The sequence below is a fragment of the Eumetopias jubatus genome, unplaced genomic scaffold (genome assembly GCF_037043125.1).
Source record: "Eumetopias jubatus isolate StellerSeaLion01/CBP00866 unplaced genomic scaffold, mEumJub1_p1.0 scaffold_13, whole genome shotgun sequence".
NCBI classification, from domain to species: Eukaryota; Metazoa; Chordata; class Mammalia; order Carnivora; family Otariidae; genus Eumetopias; species Eumetopias jubatus.
The window spans coordinates 99,458,049-99,472,599 of record NW_028274819.1 but is presented as its reverse complement, the minus strand read 5'-3'; the positions used below and the strand labels follow the sequence as shown (position 1 = coordinate 99,472,599).

Sequence of the window (14,551 nt, the reverse complement as noted above, 5' to 3'; positions counted from 1 at the left end):
AGCCTGAAGGCCCCCATGCGCTGTGCTCCACGGCCTTTTGCGGGAGTGTCTGTGGGGGGCTCTGTAACCGGAGGAGTGTTGTTCCCCACTCCCGCCTCCCTGCGGCAAGCCCCCGTCCGCAGCCCACATTCCGCTGGGCCATGGGCCGTGCCCAGAGCCCGCCCCTGCCTCCCCCCCTCCCCCCCCCCCCCCGTTAGACTCACGGAGAATGATGAGCGACACCACGAGGACAATGAGGAGGAGTACACATCCGATGAGCGGCAGCCGCTTCCGGCCCTCCTGCCAGGTGAACTTGGGCAAGCTGGTACCTAGGGGCAGGGCAGCAGCAGGGGAAGGTTAGGCTGTTGGGGAGGGGTCCGGTGCAGCGGAGGAGGGGAAGGAGACAGTCTGGCCCGGGAGGGCGCCATGGGGACCTCTCGGCTCCAGAACACGGCACCAGCCCGCCTGATAGCCACAGCCCCCCTTAGCGGAGCGTCTCCTCCTGGCCAGCCAGGCACACCTGCAAGTGCTCTCTTGTGGAATTCTCACAGCAACCGTGTGAGCTGGACGTTATCGATAGATGGGGAAACTGAGGTTCACAGAAGTGAAAGAACGTGCTCGAGGTTACTTGGCTAGCAAACGGCAGAGCAGGGAGTCAAGTGAAGTGTGTCTCGTTCCAAAGGCCACACCAGAGTGCCCCACCAGCCCCTGAGGGGGCAAGACTGTGAGAGGGGCCCCAAATACGGGATGGTGGGGACAGTCTGAAGCCCAGCCCGAGAGGAGGGCAACATTGGGATGGGCAGACCCACCGCTTCGTTAGGGGCAGAGCCAGCCCCAAGGCCCATCTGCCAGCTCTGACTTCCAGCAACTGAACCAGATACGTCAGGTTGGAAAGATGGAGGTCAAGTGTGCCTGCCTGGTCGGAATCTCTCCATTTCCTCCTCACCCCACAGATGGGCCCACAGTCAGGACCCTGCTCCAAGGCCGACCCTCGCCTCCTAGCAGACCCACAGAAAGGGCTCTAACCGGGGTCCTTGCTCTCGAAATCTGCACTGTGACCCGCACTGCGCAGCCTCCAAAGTTACAACTGCTCTGTTGGTCCTGGTTTCTTCTCCCCTCCCCACAAGGCCCCCATTTTCCACTGTCTTGGGCTTGCACATAACGGCTCCTTTCTGCCCCCACCTCCCCAGGCCCCCCACTGCCCGTCCCTGACTATTCCCCCTGCTCCTCACACATCACTGTCCCAGGGGGAGAGGAAGAGAAGAGAATCCCAACTCTGAGATTTCGTCCCCACGCCCCCCCCATGCCTCCTTCCCTGTTCCTCTTGCCTTCCCTACAGTGTCCCCCTTACCTGGGCTCTCCCCCGTGGCCCTGGTGGCTGGCGCTGACCTTGCAGGAGACGCCCGGATGGGTACGGCCCCCACTGGTGTTGCTCTGACAAGGTACACTCTTGTCGGAGAAGACGTTGTGGAGGCTGACCTGGCAGATGATGACCTGCAAGGGGATGCCCGGACCGGGGATGCCCGGGCTGGAGACGTCCTTGCCAGGGAAGCATTCTGGAAGCAGAGTGAAGGGCATCCTTCAGGCTGCTCCCCTGAGAACCCACCCAGCTATCAGGCCTGCTAAGCCAGAAGATCCATGCTCTGGGGCAAGCGGCTAGGTGGGGAGCAAACACTGCCCCCCCATCACCACCATCACCACCTTCCCACCCCTGGCAGAGAAGCATCTGAGAAGAGAGTTTCTCGGGATGGAGCACAAGTTCAAAGAGGCTGCACCCCCCCCCTCCCTATAGTCTCTCCACATCACAGGGACCTGTAGAGGTGGGCAGAGGGCAGTGGGCCATCTGCCTGGGCCTTGAGGGGCCCTTGCTTGGGCTACATGTGTCTAGGGACCCTCCCTCTGAGGGTGGCTCAAGGAGATGTGGTCCCTGGTGAGGAAAGTGATCGCTCCTTCTGCCCTCTTCACTTCTACTCCCCCCACACCCCCCTGCCTTTTCCTCTTGTGTGCACCAGACTTATAAAACCCCTTTCTTAGTGTAAGCTGTCATCGAAAAGTGTGAATAGCACTCCTTAAGAAAAGCCCTGACCTGCCTTGTAGCCCACCATTCTCAGTAACACCAGACTTGTCTCATTCACCCATGCACCCGCACGCACGCACATGCGTTCACTCACCCATGCATCAGGGCAACTGGAGAGGCAACATCAGAAGGTGTAGGCGGGTAGACGAGATCCTTAACCCGACCCAGCTGCAGGTGGAGTGGTTTGCTCGCCCAGGGTTAGCGCTCTAATGGATGGTTATAGAGGACCTCACATGCTCTAAGAGCTTTATGTGTATTTACTCACTTAATCCTCAGGACAGAATTGCTCCCATTTTGCACAGGGGAAGCAGAAGCAGAGAGACTAAGCAATGTGGTCAAACTGTCAGAGCTGGAGAGGGGCAGGGCCAGAGCACAAGTCCAGAAAGCCGGGCTCGGAGGCCAGCTCAACCATGAGGTTTTGCTGCCTCTCTGAAGAGGGACGCAGTTGATAATGCAGCAGCCGGCCTTACTAGGCAGTCAGCGAGCGCTGGATCTGTTCCTTCCTGGAAAGTGAGCCTTTGGGGTGCTCTAAATCTAAGAGAGAGCCGGAGGGCACTCAGGGCGGACAGGAAGCCTCTGGCGGGGCCCCCAGTCCCTGTCAGCTCCCTCTGGCCCCTTATACCAGCCCCATCTCTTCAGCCCCCTCCAGAAACCCCAGAGGCTGCAGGGGCAAGCTGGGAATGGATCAGGGGCCACATGTGACCATCATCATCATTCCTGCTGGGAGCTGACTGGCCCCTCAGGGGGGATGGTGAGGGCGCCACACCTGTACTGGGGACCCCGCGCTGGGGGCACCGTCGACAGGGCTGTGTGGGGAAGACGGCTCTGGCCCCCAGCACCTGTTTCCATCCCTCACCTGCCAGCATGCTTGACATTGGACATTATTAGTAAGCCAACCGGTTAAGAAAAAGTCCTCCTCGTTAGAACATTGGCCCAAGTCAACACCATCATCCCTACCAGGCAAGGGTTTCTTGTTTGGTTTTGTCATAACTGTTTTAAACTCCCTTTTCTAAGAGTCAGAGGTAATGGATTTGGTCACTTCCTCATTGTTCTGGAGGCTGCAAAATGAATTCAAGGAGGAATCTTGAGTCCCTGACCACGCTCGGCTTACCACCGGCCGGGACCAGGAGCCATTATCCCAGGGAGTTGCTGGGTTACTTAACGGAGGTGGGTAAATACATGTGGATCCAGGTGCCCCAGCGAGCCGAGCAGGGACACACTTGTGTGTGTTTAGGGACCTGAAGGGCAGCTGCCACTGCTGCTGACCCAGCTGGACCAGAGCTCGGATTCCCCCTGTCACCCCCATTGTCTAGAGACTAGATTTCCATAATGTGAAGACAGGTGAGCCCCTAGACGCTTCAAGGGGAACAGGACTGGGGCTGGGGGCAAGGAGAGATGGGGAGGCTATGTTGAAATAGCAGCCTATCAGCTGCTAGCATTGGCTTTGGAGTCAGGCAGACCTGGGTCTCCATCCTACACCCAGCAGTGTGACCTCGGGCAAGACCCTTAACCTTCCTTTTTCTTTTTCTTAATCTGTAGAATGGGACTAATGACCCTGAGGATTCAATGAGATAAAATAGGAAATGTCTTGCCTGTGTCTGGCACATAGCAGCAGGGCAGGAAATGATCATCTCCCTTCGCCTTTGCATTAGCCCACACAGCGCCCACCTCGCTGAGATTTAACAGCCGTGGGGCATGACCAAAGGGCTGAAAGGTGGTGGGAGCTCATCTTAGGGAGAAAAGAGGGCGCTGGACAAAGGCCAGACTGAGGTCCTTCAACGACAGAGACAAACCCAGGCTGTGTAGAGTCTGTGCTTCCCACCCATGGTGGCCCAAGGCTTAGCACCTGCCCAGGACCCTGGCGCTGGGCACCTCAGCTGGCCTGCCTGCCTTCCCTCCCTGCTATGCTCACACTATAAGCCTTCCCCACCTTTAGGGGCCCATTCCCACTATAGGATACAATAAAATGATAGTAGTTCACCATGTACGGTACTTGGGAATTTACAATAAGCTTCCACATCTGTGGTCTCATGGGGTTCTCACTCCAACCCTGAGAGTTTGGTGTTTTTAGAAGTTTATTTTCCAGATGAGGAAACCAAGGCTCAGGGCTCAGAATCACACAGTCAGGGTGCTGCCCCAAGCCTGCGTGTGTCTGAGGCCCCTGCCCTCTCGGGTCAGCAGCAAGACCCCCCGGCATAGCCTTCTCTAGCTGTTCACGGGGCACTCAATCCGCATTCGTGACACGGCCTGAGAACGGGGACCTGGGGCCCCGCAGGCTGGGAGCAACGTGGGAAGTCTGGCAGTGGGGACAGTGGTTCTACAGCGATGTCGGTCTTATGGAGCTTTCTGGTGGGAGTCGCAGGTGGGTCCTGGGACCTCCCAGGACAGGAGGGCAGCATGCCAGGCAACATGCACTCTGTACACCAGCAGGTGCCTCGGGGCCAATGACGCCACCTCTTCGTGCCTCCGCTTCCTCATCTGTAAGGTGAGCCAATCACCCTGCCTCATAGCATTGTAGCGATAGCTGCTGTGTGCACGGTAAGGACTCGATGACCATGAGCTGTGAGGGTGGGTGTTTATCTGTTAAAGACGCTGGACTTGAAGTAGAAGAATCTATGTTCAAATACGACTGCATCCATTCCTGAATGGGCTGCCCCAGGCAAGTAAGGGAACACTTCAGTCTGTCTCCATGCATGTAAGATGGGACTGACCTTGCCTCCGTCCCCTGATAACTGCGGAGGAAACACGGAAGAGCCTGGTGCATAAATGCGTGTCACACCGTAACAAAGGCGGCAGCCCATTAGGCACTTAGCTTGATCCTGTTTCAAGCTCATCACAGCTCTCTATGGCTGGTCTTGTTAGCCCCATTTTATAGATTTTGAAACTAAGGAAATTAAGAACATGCCCAAACTCACCTCTTGGGACTGAGTGACAGGGCTCGTATCCTGACCAGGTCTCCTAGGAGCAAGTAGAGTCTGGACCCACGGTATCACGAGAGTCCCCAGTAACTTCCTGCACTTCCTTGAGGCTGACAGCTCAAGAAGAGCTTCCATACCCATTATTTCTTGTGGTTCTCACAGGGCCTCGTCAGCAAGCTGGGCAGTAACTATGACCCCCCAGCCTATCCTTGAGGAAAGTGGGGTGCAGCGGACTAAACAGCATGCCCAGAGCCCCTGAACTGATTGGCAGGCTTGTAGGGATTTATCATAACCTTCTGATTCACATTCAAGAGCTCAGGCTGTCCCCACCGGAGCGGGACCCCATGGCCTGGTCCTGGTACCGCATCACCGTGGCAGGAACAAAGGGGCCCACAGCTGGCAGAGGCCCCAAGGGAGATGGTGGGAAGGCTGCGGGGGGGGGGGGGGTAAGGAACAGTGGGAGGGACTTAGACCAGAGGGATAGCTGGTGGGGGGCAGGCAAGGTGGGAAGCTCAGGGCAGCCAGAAGGAGAGAGCAGCGGCCTCCTAAGCCTTGCTCAGCCCTCTCCCTGATGCTGGTTCCAGCCGCACATAGATCCTAACGTGCCCACCCATAGCCTCGGCCCATAGGAAGCAGGGAGGAGAGGAGAGTCCCTGGGGAGGTGAGCTGGGGTCCAGGCAGGAGACTCCCCTGGGTCCCTCTTCTCTGAGTCTAGAGAGAGCTGGGTCAATGTAAAATGGGACTCATCTTGGGCTCAGTACCCAAGGGGCCGGAAGGGAGTGAGTAGTCCCCAAATTGTACAGCTGCTGCCTCTGAACCTCAGCAGCCTGTGTCAAGTCTTCCCAGAGTTGGGGTGTGGTGGTGTAGTCATGGAGGGGAGGCTGGGCATTGGGGGTAGACAGAGCAATATCCAAGGAAGAGTTAGAGGCCGTGGAGGGCCTGGTCTCAGTAGAGCAAGCACTCTGGTGTCTGAGCCGGTGGGAGGCACGTGCAGAGATTTGGGCCCTGAAGACCAAGGGCAAGAGAAGAGGCCTGACTCCAAGGCCCACATGACAGCTGTTCATGGGGAACCATGAACCCCAGCAGGATGAACGGGCAGCCCCAAGACCGGAGGAAGGCAGCCTCCACAGTGAGGCCATCTGCCTCATCCCCCTGACTCTGAGCCTCAACCCGAACCAGCACAGGATGCTGGGAAGAATCCCCCTTTTTAGGGACCACCAGAATAGATTCCATATCCATCCTTTACCCCTTTCATGGCCTGCCACCCCCACCCGCTGGAAGTTCTTCCTGATGTCGGACCTACTAGAGCAGTAACTCATTTCCTTTCCTCCATTCTTGGGGAGCAACTGCTGAGACTCCAGCCTCCCTTGTGGTGGCCTGGCCTCACCCTCAGAGCAGATGCCTTGAGTAGGTGGGGGAGAGGGCAGGAGGAGACTTCTTGCCCAGAGCCCCAAGATGCAAGGGGCTGAGCCCATACCAGAACCATCCCGACTCCTGGCCTTTGCAGTGAGCAGAAGACCCCGCAGTGGAACTCAGATGACCAGCTCCAGGCTCTCCACAACCTGTCTGCAGGCGAGAGGACCCTCAGCCCATCTGGGGACAGGCGGACAGGGCAGAACCAGGGGGTGGGTGACTCTGGACCACTTCCCTGGCCAAGCACTGCCAATCATACTTGTTTTTTTTTTTTAAGATTTTATTTATTTATTTGACAGAGAGAGACACAGGGAAAGAGGGAGCACAAGCAGGGGGAGTGGGAGAGGGAGAAGCAGGCTGCCCGCAGAGCAGGGAGCCCGATGTGGGGCTTGATCCCAGGAACCCTGGGACCATGACCTGAGCTGAAGGCAGACACTTAACAACTGAGTCCCCCAGGCGCCCCGCACTGCCAATCATTCTTTCCTGGCCCTGCCTCTCCTCCCTGCCAGCCCCTAGGGTGGTCTTCAGGGTTCGCCCATGGGGTAATACATTCGTGAGCCCTCACTGCTTCTCAGAGCAGGCCTATACGCCAGGCTGTCATGACTCCCACCTGCCTTGGCATTCCCCAGGGGCCCCTACTCACAACAGCCCCCCCCCCGAGTGCTCTGACGCAGGAGGTGGCCCGGCTGGAAGGCAGGCCGAGCAGGGGTCCGCAGGGAAGCAGTGAGCAATGAGCCAGAGAGAGGGCTGAACAGAGCAGTCCCTGGCTCTGGGACGCTTTCCAAGCACTTTCCTGAATAGGAGTCGATAAGAATTATTATTCCCATTTTACAGTCAAGGAAGGAGAGGCCTAAAGCATTCATGTGCTTTCCTCGGAGTCACTTCAGTACATCTTACACTGCAGAATAGAGACTAAAACCCAAGGGCCCTTGCACCTAGGCCATGGCCCTCTATGCCACAGCTGCCAGGGGGAGATTGCCCACCCCAGGTTGAACAGGACATTTTTATGGTTTCCTGTGGCAGACTCTGTCCCGTGGGTCCTTACCTGGTGGGGGACGGCAGTGAGTGAGCAAGGACCCCAGTGGTCCTGCCCTTGGCCTCTCTGCATCTCCTGCAGGTCCAGCCAGCCGCGCCAGGAAGGAGAGGGGTCCTCTGCCATGCTGAGCCATGTGGCAGCCACCTCACAGATTGCTTGGTTTTGTGGCTACTGCCAAAGATTGAGCTCCAGGCTTTGCTTAGAGACTGTTCTCCAACCTTGGGGGTGGCCTGAACTCCGGGACAGAAGCACCATGGGCCTCTCAGAGCCCCCGGCAGGCAGGGAGAAGAACCTAGCAAAAGGCTCCGGCGGGAATGTCCACCTGGGCAGCAGCCGCGGTAGCACGACTTCAGGACACAATGGCAGGTGCACCAGGGCCCTTTCAAGGCCGACCAAAGCTGGCAGGGCCTCCCTCCCCTGCCCTGGGCCAACCCTTCATGCAGCCCGCACCCCAGGGCAGGCTGGGCAGATCATAGGCTGTCAGAGCTAGAAGGAGCTTGAAAATCCTCCAGTTCTGGTTCCTTTATCCTACTGATAAGGTGACTGAGGCCCAGAAAAGCAATGCGACTTGCCTAAGGGCACAAAGCCAGTCGGGGGCAGTGTCAGGACCCCAAAGGTCATCTTCTGGCTCCTGCCCATCACTGTGCTCTCCCAGCGCCCCTTCCCAGGCTCCCGTGGGGAGGGGCTCCTCACCAGACTGAGGCCCCTGTGGCAGCTTCTCTCTCCCAGAGACCCTGAGTATCAAGGATGTTTGGAGTCGGGGGGGGGGCATAGGCAGGACCCCAGCCTGGCCCCCTAGCATTCCGGGCTAAGCAGGAAGAGATGCCTCCAGTCTCCACTGGAAGCACTAGAAGTTACCAAGAAAAATCAGGAGCTCCCTTTGGCAGGACCTAAATGGCCACGATGCCTGTCAGGACGCTGAGGAGCCCCTGGGCTGTTGCAGGGGAGGCCTGAACCCATTCCACTGTGGACCAGACTGGACTGAACTGGCCTCCAAGGAACTGGTTTGAACTGGGATGGAGTTCAGGATCATGCTTCTTTCCCATCTTTACTGTCCAACCCAGGCTTCGTTGTGCCTCCAGGTACACCGGGCTCCCTCCTACTCCCCCCTCCCTGAACCCAGAGAAATTCCACAAATGCAGGCTCCCCCTCAGAGCACATGCAGTTTCCCCAGCATGTCCTTCCACCCTCCTTCCAAACGGGGGAACCCCTGGAATCAAACTGGGCCCCAGACTCAGAAGCTGAGCAGAGGCCTCCCATGCTGCAGGCTTGGGAGGCACAGGGGAGTCTTGCTTCTGCTCCTCACCGTGCATGTCCTTAAGGACAGTTGCATCCCTCTCTGGGCCTCAGCTCCCTGATCTATAAAAGGAAGGGAGCGGACAGTCGGCTGTTTTCAAGCAGGGTTCCCAGAGCATGAGAGGTTCGGTGGAAATGCCTCCAGGACCAGGACCACTGTAGCACGGAAAGGGCCTGGAGTCCTTCACCCCCCACTTCAAACAGAGAAGACCCACTTGGCAGTTGTGTACAATGGGTCCACACATGGTTTCATTTGAACAAAAGAGGCTGCTGCTATAAAGAACTTGGAAATTACTGGCCTGGGCAAGCCCCGATGTTCCTTCTGGTTTACGATGCCTCACGAAAATGCCTCGGGGAATCGCCGTTAGACCAGCGTCAAAATACCTCCTTGTCCATTCATTCGTGTGTTCATTCATTCATTTGTTCATTCATCAAAGAGTTTAAAGAACATGGAGGACCTACTGCTGCCAAGCAAATGATCTCTGATGGCCCAGGGTCTTGTTGCCTCAGTTTCCCCCATGTGCTTTCTATGCCAATGCTGGCGTGGTGACACAGTTCAGGGCTGGTACCTCATGGAGGTGCCCTGGACAGTCCTGTGAGGGGAGCCACACTCCACGTGGTCCTGCCAGGGTCCTGACAAAGCCCCGAGTTCCCCGTGCTGGCTCCCCTCATGCCTCCTCTCAGCACCCTGGCCGCCTCGCCGGGCCCAGTCCACCCCGCTGGTGCTATACCAAGAGGAAGCTGTTTTGCCAAAACAAGACACTTAAGCTAAGTGTCTATTGTTACATCAGCCGGCCTTCCCGCCCAGCACCCCAGCCTGGAGCCCCATACACACACTCCCACACATTCTCGTTCACATATGCCAAGTCACAGGGACAATTCAGGGGGAGGCAGGGCGGGATGGGCCAAGTGGAAGGTTGCCCAGCACCAATGACAACATGGACCAGAGAGGTCTCATGTTAGGGCAGCGTGCCTGGAGGGCCAAAGGGCAGGTGCCAAGGGTCTTGAGGGAGCCTGTGCTATGGGGCCAACGGTACAGTGACCTGAGCCTATTGGTGTGCCATCTTAGGAACATGCCCTCCCCCTGAACCCACCCTGGGACCACCAGCCACTCTCAAGTCCACGACATCTGTGGTCTTGGACTGATTGAGAACCTGCTCTATTATAAGAAGACCCAGTCTACAGTGGATTGCTTCTTTAGCCGTGGGTCTACTCAGTCTTTCTTTAATAAACATGACACTTCTGTAAGCATTAAAAATGTGATACCTCTTGAAAAAAACACAAAACACACACTATTGTTAAAGAGCAAATGCACATATCCAAAGTGGCGCACCTGTAATCCCATTCCATATAATTCCAAAGACTGTCATGGAACCAGAAAGGGGCCTGGGGGTAGGGGGGGAGCAATTTGTTCAACCCTCGTCTTTGGTAGGTGGAAAAACTGAGACATGGAGAGATTTGTCCACATTGTTAGAGGAATCAGGACTAGATCCTAGATGATGATGATAGGGGGAGGAGGGTAATCTGAACACTCTATGCCAGATGCTGTTTAAAAAGGGCCTTACAATCAGGAAAATCCAAATCAAAACCTCAATGAGATACCACCTCACACCAGTCAGAATGGCTAAAATTAGCAAGTCAGGAAACGACAGATGTTGGCGGGGATGTGGAGAAAGGGGAACCGTCCTACACTGTTGGTGGGAATGCAAGCTGGTGCAGCCACTCTGGAAAACAGTATGGAGGTTCCTGAAACAGTTGAAAATAGAGCTACCCTACGATCCAGCAATTGCACTACTGGGTAATTACCACAAAGATACAAATGTAGGGATCCGAAGGGGTACGTGTACCCCAATGCGTATAGCAGCAATGTCCACAATAGCCAAACTGCGGAAAGAGCCAAGATGTCCATCGACAGATGAATGGATAAAGAAGAAGTGGTATATATACACAATGGAATATTATGCAGCCATCAAAAGGAAAGAGATCTTGCCATTTGCAACGACGTGGATGGAACTGGAGGGTGTTATGCTGAGTGAAATAAGTCAAATCAGAGAAAGACATGTATCATATGACCTCACTGATATGAGGAATTCTTAATCTCAGGAAACAAACTGAGGGTTGCTGGAGTGGTGGGGGGTGGGAGGGATGGGGTGGCTGGGTGACAGACATTGGGGAGGGTATGTGCTATGGTGAGCTCTGTGAATTGTGCAAGACTGTTGAATCACAGATCTGTACCTCTGAAACAAATAATACAATATATGTTAAGAAAAAAAAGAAGAAGACAGCAGGAGGGGAAGAATGAAGGGGAGTAAGTCGGAGGGGGAGACGAACCATGAGAGACGATGGACTCTGAAAAACAAACTGAGGGTTCTAGAGGGGAGGGGGGTGGGGGGATGGGTTAGCCTGGTGATGGGTATTAAAGAGGGCACGTTCTGCGTAGAGCACTGGGTGTTATGCACAAACAATGAATCATGGAACACTACGTCAAAAACTAGTGATGTAATAATGTATGGTGATTAACATAACAATAAAAAAATAAAAATAAAAAATAAAAAGGGCCTTACAGAGATACCTAGGGGGCTCAGTCACAGGCATCTGCCTTCAGCTCAGGTCATGATCCCAGGGTCCTGGGATCGAGTCCCACATTGGGCTCCTTGCTCAGTGGGGAGCCTGTTTCTCCCTCTGCCTGCCGCTCCCCCTGCTTGTGCTCGCTCTCGCTCTCTCTCTCTCAAATAAATAAATAAAATCTTTTAAAAATAAAAATAAGGCCTTATATGTCAAAGTCACTATTCTAAGACTCCTTGAAGTAGACACTATCTTTATTCCCCACTTTACAGATGAAGAAACTGAGGTACAAAAACGTTGATTTGCCTGAAGTCACCGCTGACCCGGAATTTGGTCAGTGCTCTGTCCACAACATGCAGCTTCTCCTTGGAAGACCAAGAAGCTGAGAGCTCTCTCCACGTCCTGTCCAAGGTCCCACCTGAAGACCAAACCAATGCGCCCAGGAACCTCATCAGGCTTACGTCCCTTGGCCACCATTTTGCTCACTACTTTATGGAGCTGAAGGACCAACACTGCAGTGTGCATCTCTCTGCCATGAAGCCCTTGGAGAAAAGGCGTGGCCATAGACAACCAGTTTCTCCCAGTCTGCTCCTCTTCAGTCCAACTGACCTGAAGAAATCTGCTGCAGGTAAGATTAAGAGCCCCAGGCAGCTCTCCCTGCTCCCACCCTAGGCTCACTATCTTGGAGGTTCTACCTTAAACAAGGGGGTGAATTTAAGAACCTTAAAGAAGGAAGTAATGCTTCAGTTCTTTCACTCCAAAGTAAGTTAGGACGGCCTCCCAGAACGAACATGGCACCTAGCACACCATTTAACACGTCTCCTATTAGGAATGAAAAGTCTGCTCTCTACTCTCTGCCCCTCCAGTGACCTTCCATGTTGGTCCCAAACTCTGGAAAGATAAGCATCCTAGGCAGATGTCACCTCCATCACCCTGACCAGGGACTGGCCCTACCATCCTTCAGACAAATCAGCCCTTCTCGCCCTTTGTATTTAGAGATTATCAAGTTAAGACTCCCAGAAAGTCACCAACAAACATGCCCGATGGCTGCGATGGTGGGTTCACCTTCCTCACACCTCAGACAAAACTCCATTCTGCCCATGCATTGCCCTTACTGCTCACCAGAGGCTCCAATGAGCCCAGAGGCCTGGGACCAAATGACCTTGGGGAGGGGGAGACAGGAATCAAGGAAAACAGTGCAGGAGGGAAGACTGGGAAAGAAAAGTCAAGAGGGGGCTGGAGGATGGTGGGGAAAATGATGGTAAAAGTGGCAGAAACGTATCTGGGGTTCAGAATGGACCACAAGCCTCCTATAAGCTAGAATATAGGCTGAGCTGATCCTTCTCAAACCCAGAGCTACCCCATCCTTCCCAGAGTCTCTGATTCTACTACTTTAGTAAAGAATAAAAGAAGGCAGAGAGAAGTTAACAGCAAGACCTAAGGAGGAGTTAGAGCACAAGAAGAATGTCCCTCAAGAAAAGAAAGCTGAGAACAAAATCTTTGGAAGCTTTCACATGTATAATTGGCTTTTCCACAGAGGACATTCTAGCTGTTCTCTGCCACCACCAAGAACAGAAGAGGAAAGAAAGGGACCTGAGTTGTGGCAGAAGGAATTATGGTTAGACGTGAATCACTTTCAGAGCATGAATATTATAAAGCCTGAAAATAAGTGACCAAAGGAGATTGAAAAATCCCCTTGATGATCTTAAATACACATAGAAAGTCACATTTTCTAAGATGGTTTATGAGTCTAGTGAGGGGGTTAGCCAAGATAACCTTGAAGGCCAGTTGGAACGTGAAGTTTCAGTGATTTCTCAAGCCAGCAAAAGTGATGATCTAACAGCCAGGGTGCTCATAGCCCACAGAGCAGGAGCCCAAAATTCAGGCCAGATCCCAAATCCCATCAGCTCCTCCCAGGGGCCCCTCCTAGAAACCCGCATAAAAGGAGGCCAAGCAATCTCAATCCCAAGAAGCTTCAAATGAGAAAAGGCACACTCAATTTCCCCCAAAACCTGAGGCACACAGGCGGCCATGCCCCACCTCTCCCCCAGCACTGGCGGGTTCTGGCCCAAGGCCCACGGCTACTCACCCGGCTGCCATCCCTTTCCATGGTCTCCGGGGGGGCGAAGCTTCCAGGCTCAGCTGATGTCCACAGGAAGATCCATGTTGGCCCCTGTCTTCCCCGGCATGTGGGGAGAAAGGGCCTGGAAGGCGGAGGGCCAGCCCCTACCAGATGGGGCGGGGAAGCGGGTTGGGACGTGTGAGGTAATCTCAAGTATCAACAACACCACAGAACTAGCCAGACCTGTCCCTCTCCCCTCCTCCGAGGCCATCCCCAGTTACTCAGCGAATACCAAATACCAAATACCAAATACCGGGAGTATGAAGCTACCTTTACTCCGGAAACTGCCCCCACAGAGTCAGCTATGAGGAAACGAGGGGTTCCAGAATGCTTCTTTCGGAGGGGCATTTTGAGGGAAAAAGTCCAGGCCCTGTGAAGACAGTCTTAGGCCTGTCAACCTGAGCACCTAAAACAGATGTTCCCGGGCCCTCTGAGGCAGGACCTTGTTCCTAAAGGGAACGTCCAAGGCCAGGAACCAGAGCCCCACCCAGGGCAGGACGGTGTCAACCTTCACCTCCGAGGACCACGTGTCCAAATCCCAAACCAAGGCTCATGGCAAAATTTTCATTTTCTGAACTCTATTTCTATGAAAACCCTTACCAAAGAAATTAAAATCAAACAACCTCTAATTATACCCATAATGAATTTCCTCTATGGAAAACAATAAAACGTTATGAAACAACACATCAAAAGCCAACTAGAATAAAACATAGAAGTATCTGAATGGAAACCGTTCTAAGAAATTGTGAGCTGACTCATGGTCCCCTAGCCAGGCCCCATTCTGATCCTCAGAGTCGGAAGAAACAGAGGAAGAGCCACCTCCCAAGGGGTGCTTAGCACCCCCAAACCCAGCAGAGCTGCTACTGAGGCGTATCAGGTGAGCTTTGGGAAGAACTTGCGTGACTGAGCATTTGGGGGCACGGAGGTCATAGAACGGCAGACTTTTTCCAGGTTGAAGGAAGCCCAGAGATCATCTAGTGCTTTGGTCCTCTCGTTTTACAGATGGAGAACCAGCCCGAGAGCCTGAGCATCCGCACACAAGTCACAGGGAACAAAGAGCAGCAACAACAGTGATAAGGTGCTGGGTCTCCTGCCAAATGCTTTACATATAGCAATGCATGTAATCTCCAGAGCAATGCTATTCA

At 54.3% G+C, this 14,551-nt stretch overlaps 1 protein-coding gene across 1 annotated transcript in view; it reads right to left on the bottom strand.

Moving 5' to 3' along the window:
• The window catches only part of TMPRSS13 (transmembrane serine protease 13), a 29,072-nt gene extending 15,572 nt beyond the window's left edge, over window positions 1–13,500 (bottom strand). The window contains exons 1-3 of the mRNA XM_028105904.2: window positions 13,374–13,500; window positions 1,331–1,535; window positions 204–308 (exon numbers count right to left, since the gene is read on the bottom strand). Of these exons, the coding sequence (XP_027961705.1) occupies window positions 204–308; window positions 1,331–1,535; window positions 13,374–13,394 (331 nt within the window). The 5' untranslated portion in view covers window positions 13,395–13,500. The remainder of the gene's footprint in view (window positions 1–203; window positions 309–1,330; window positions 1,536–13,373) is intronic.
• Between the last annotated feature and the right edge of the window lie 1,051 nt (window positions 13,501–14,551).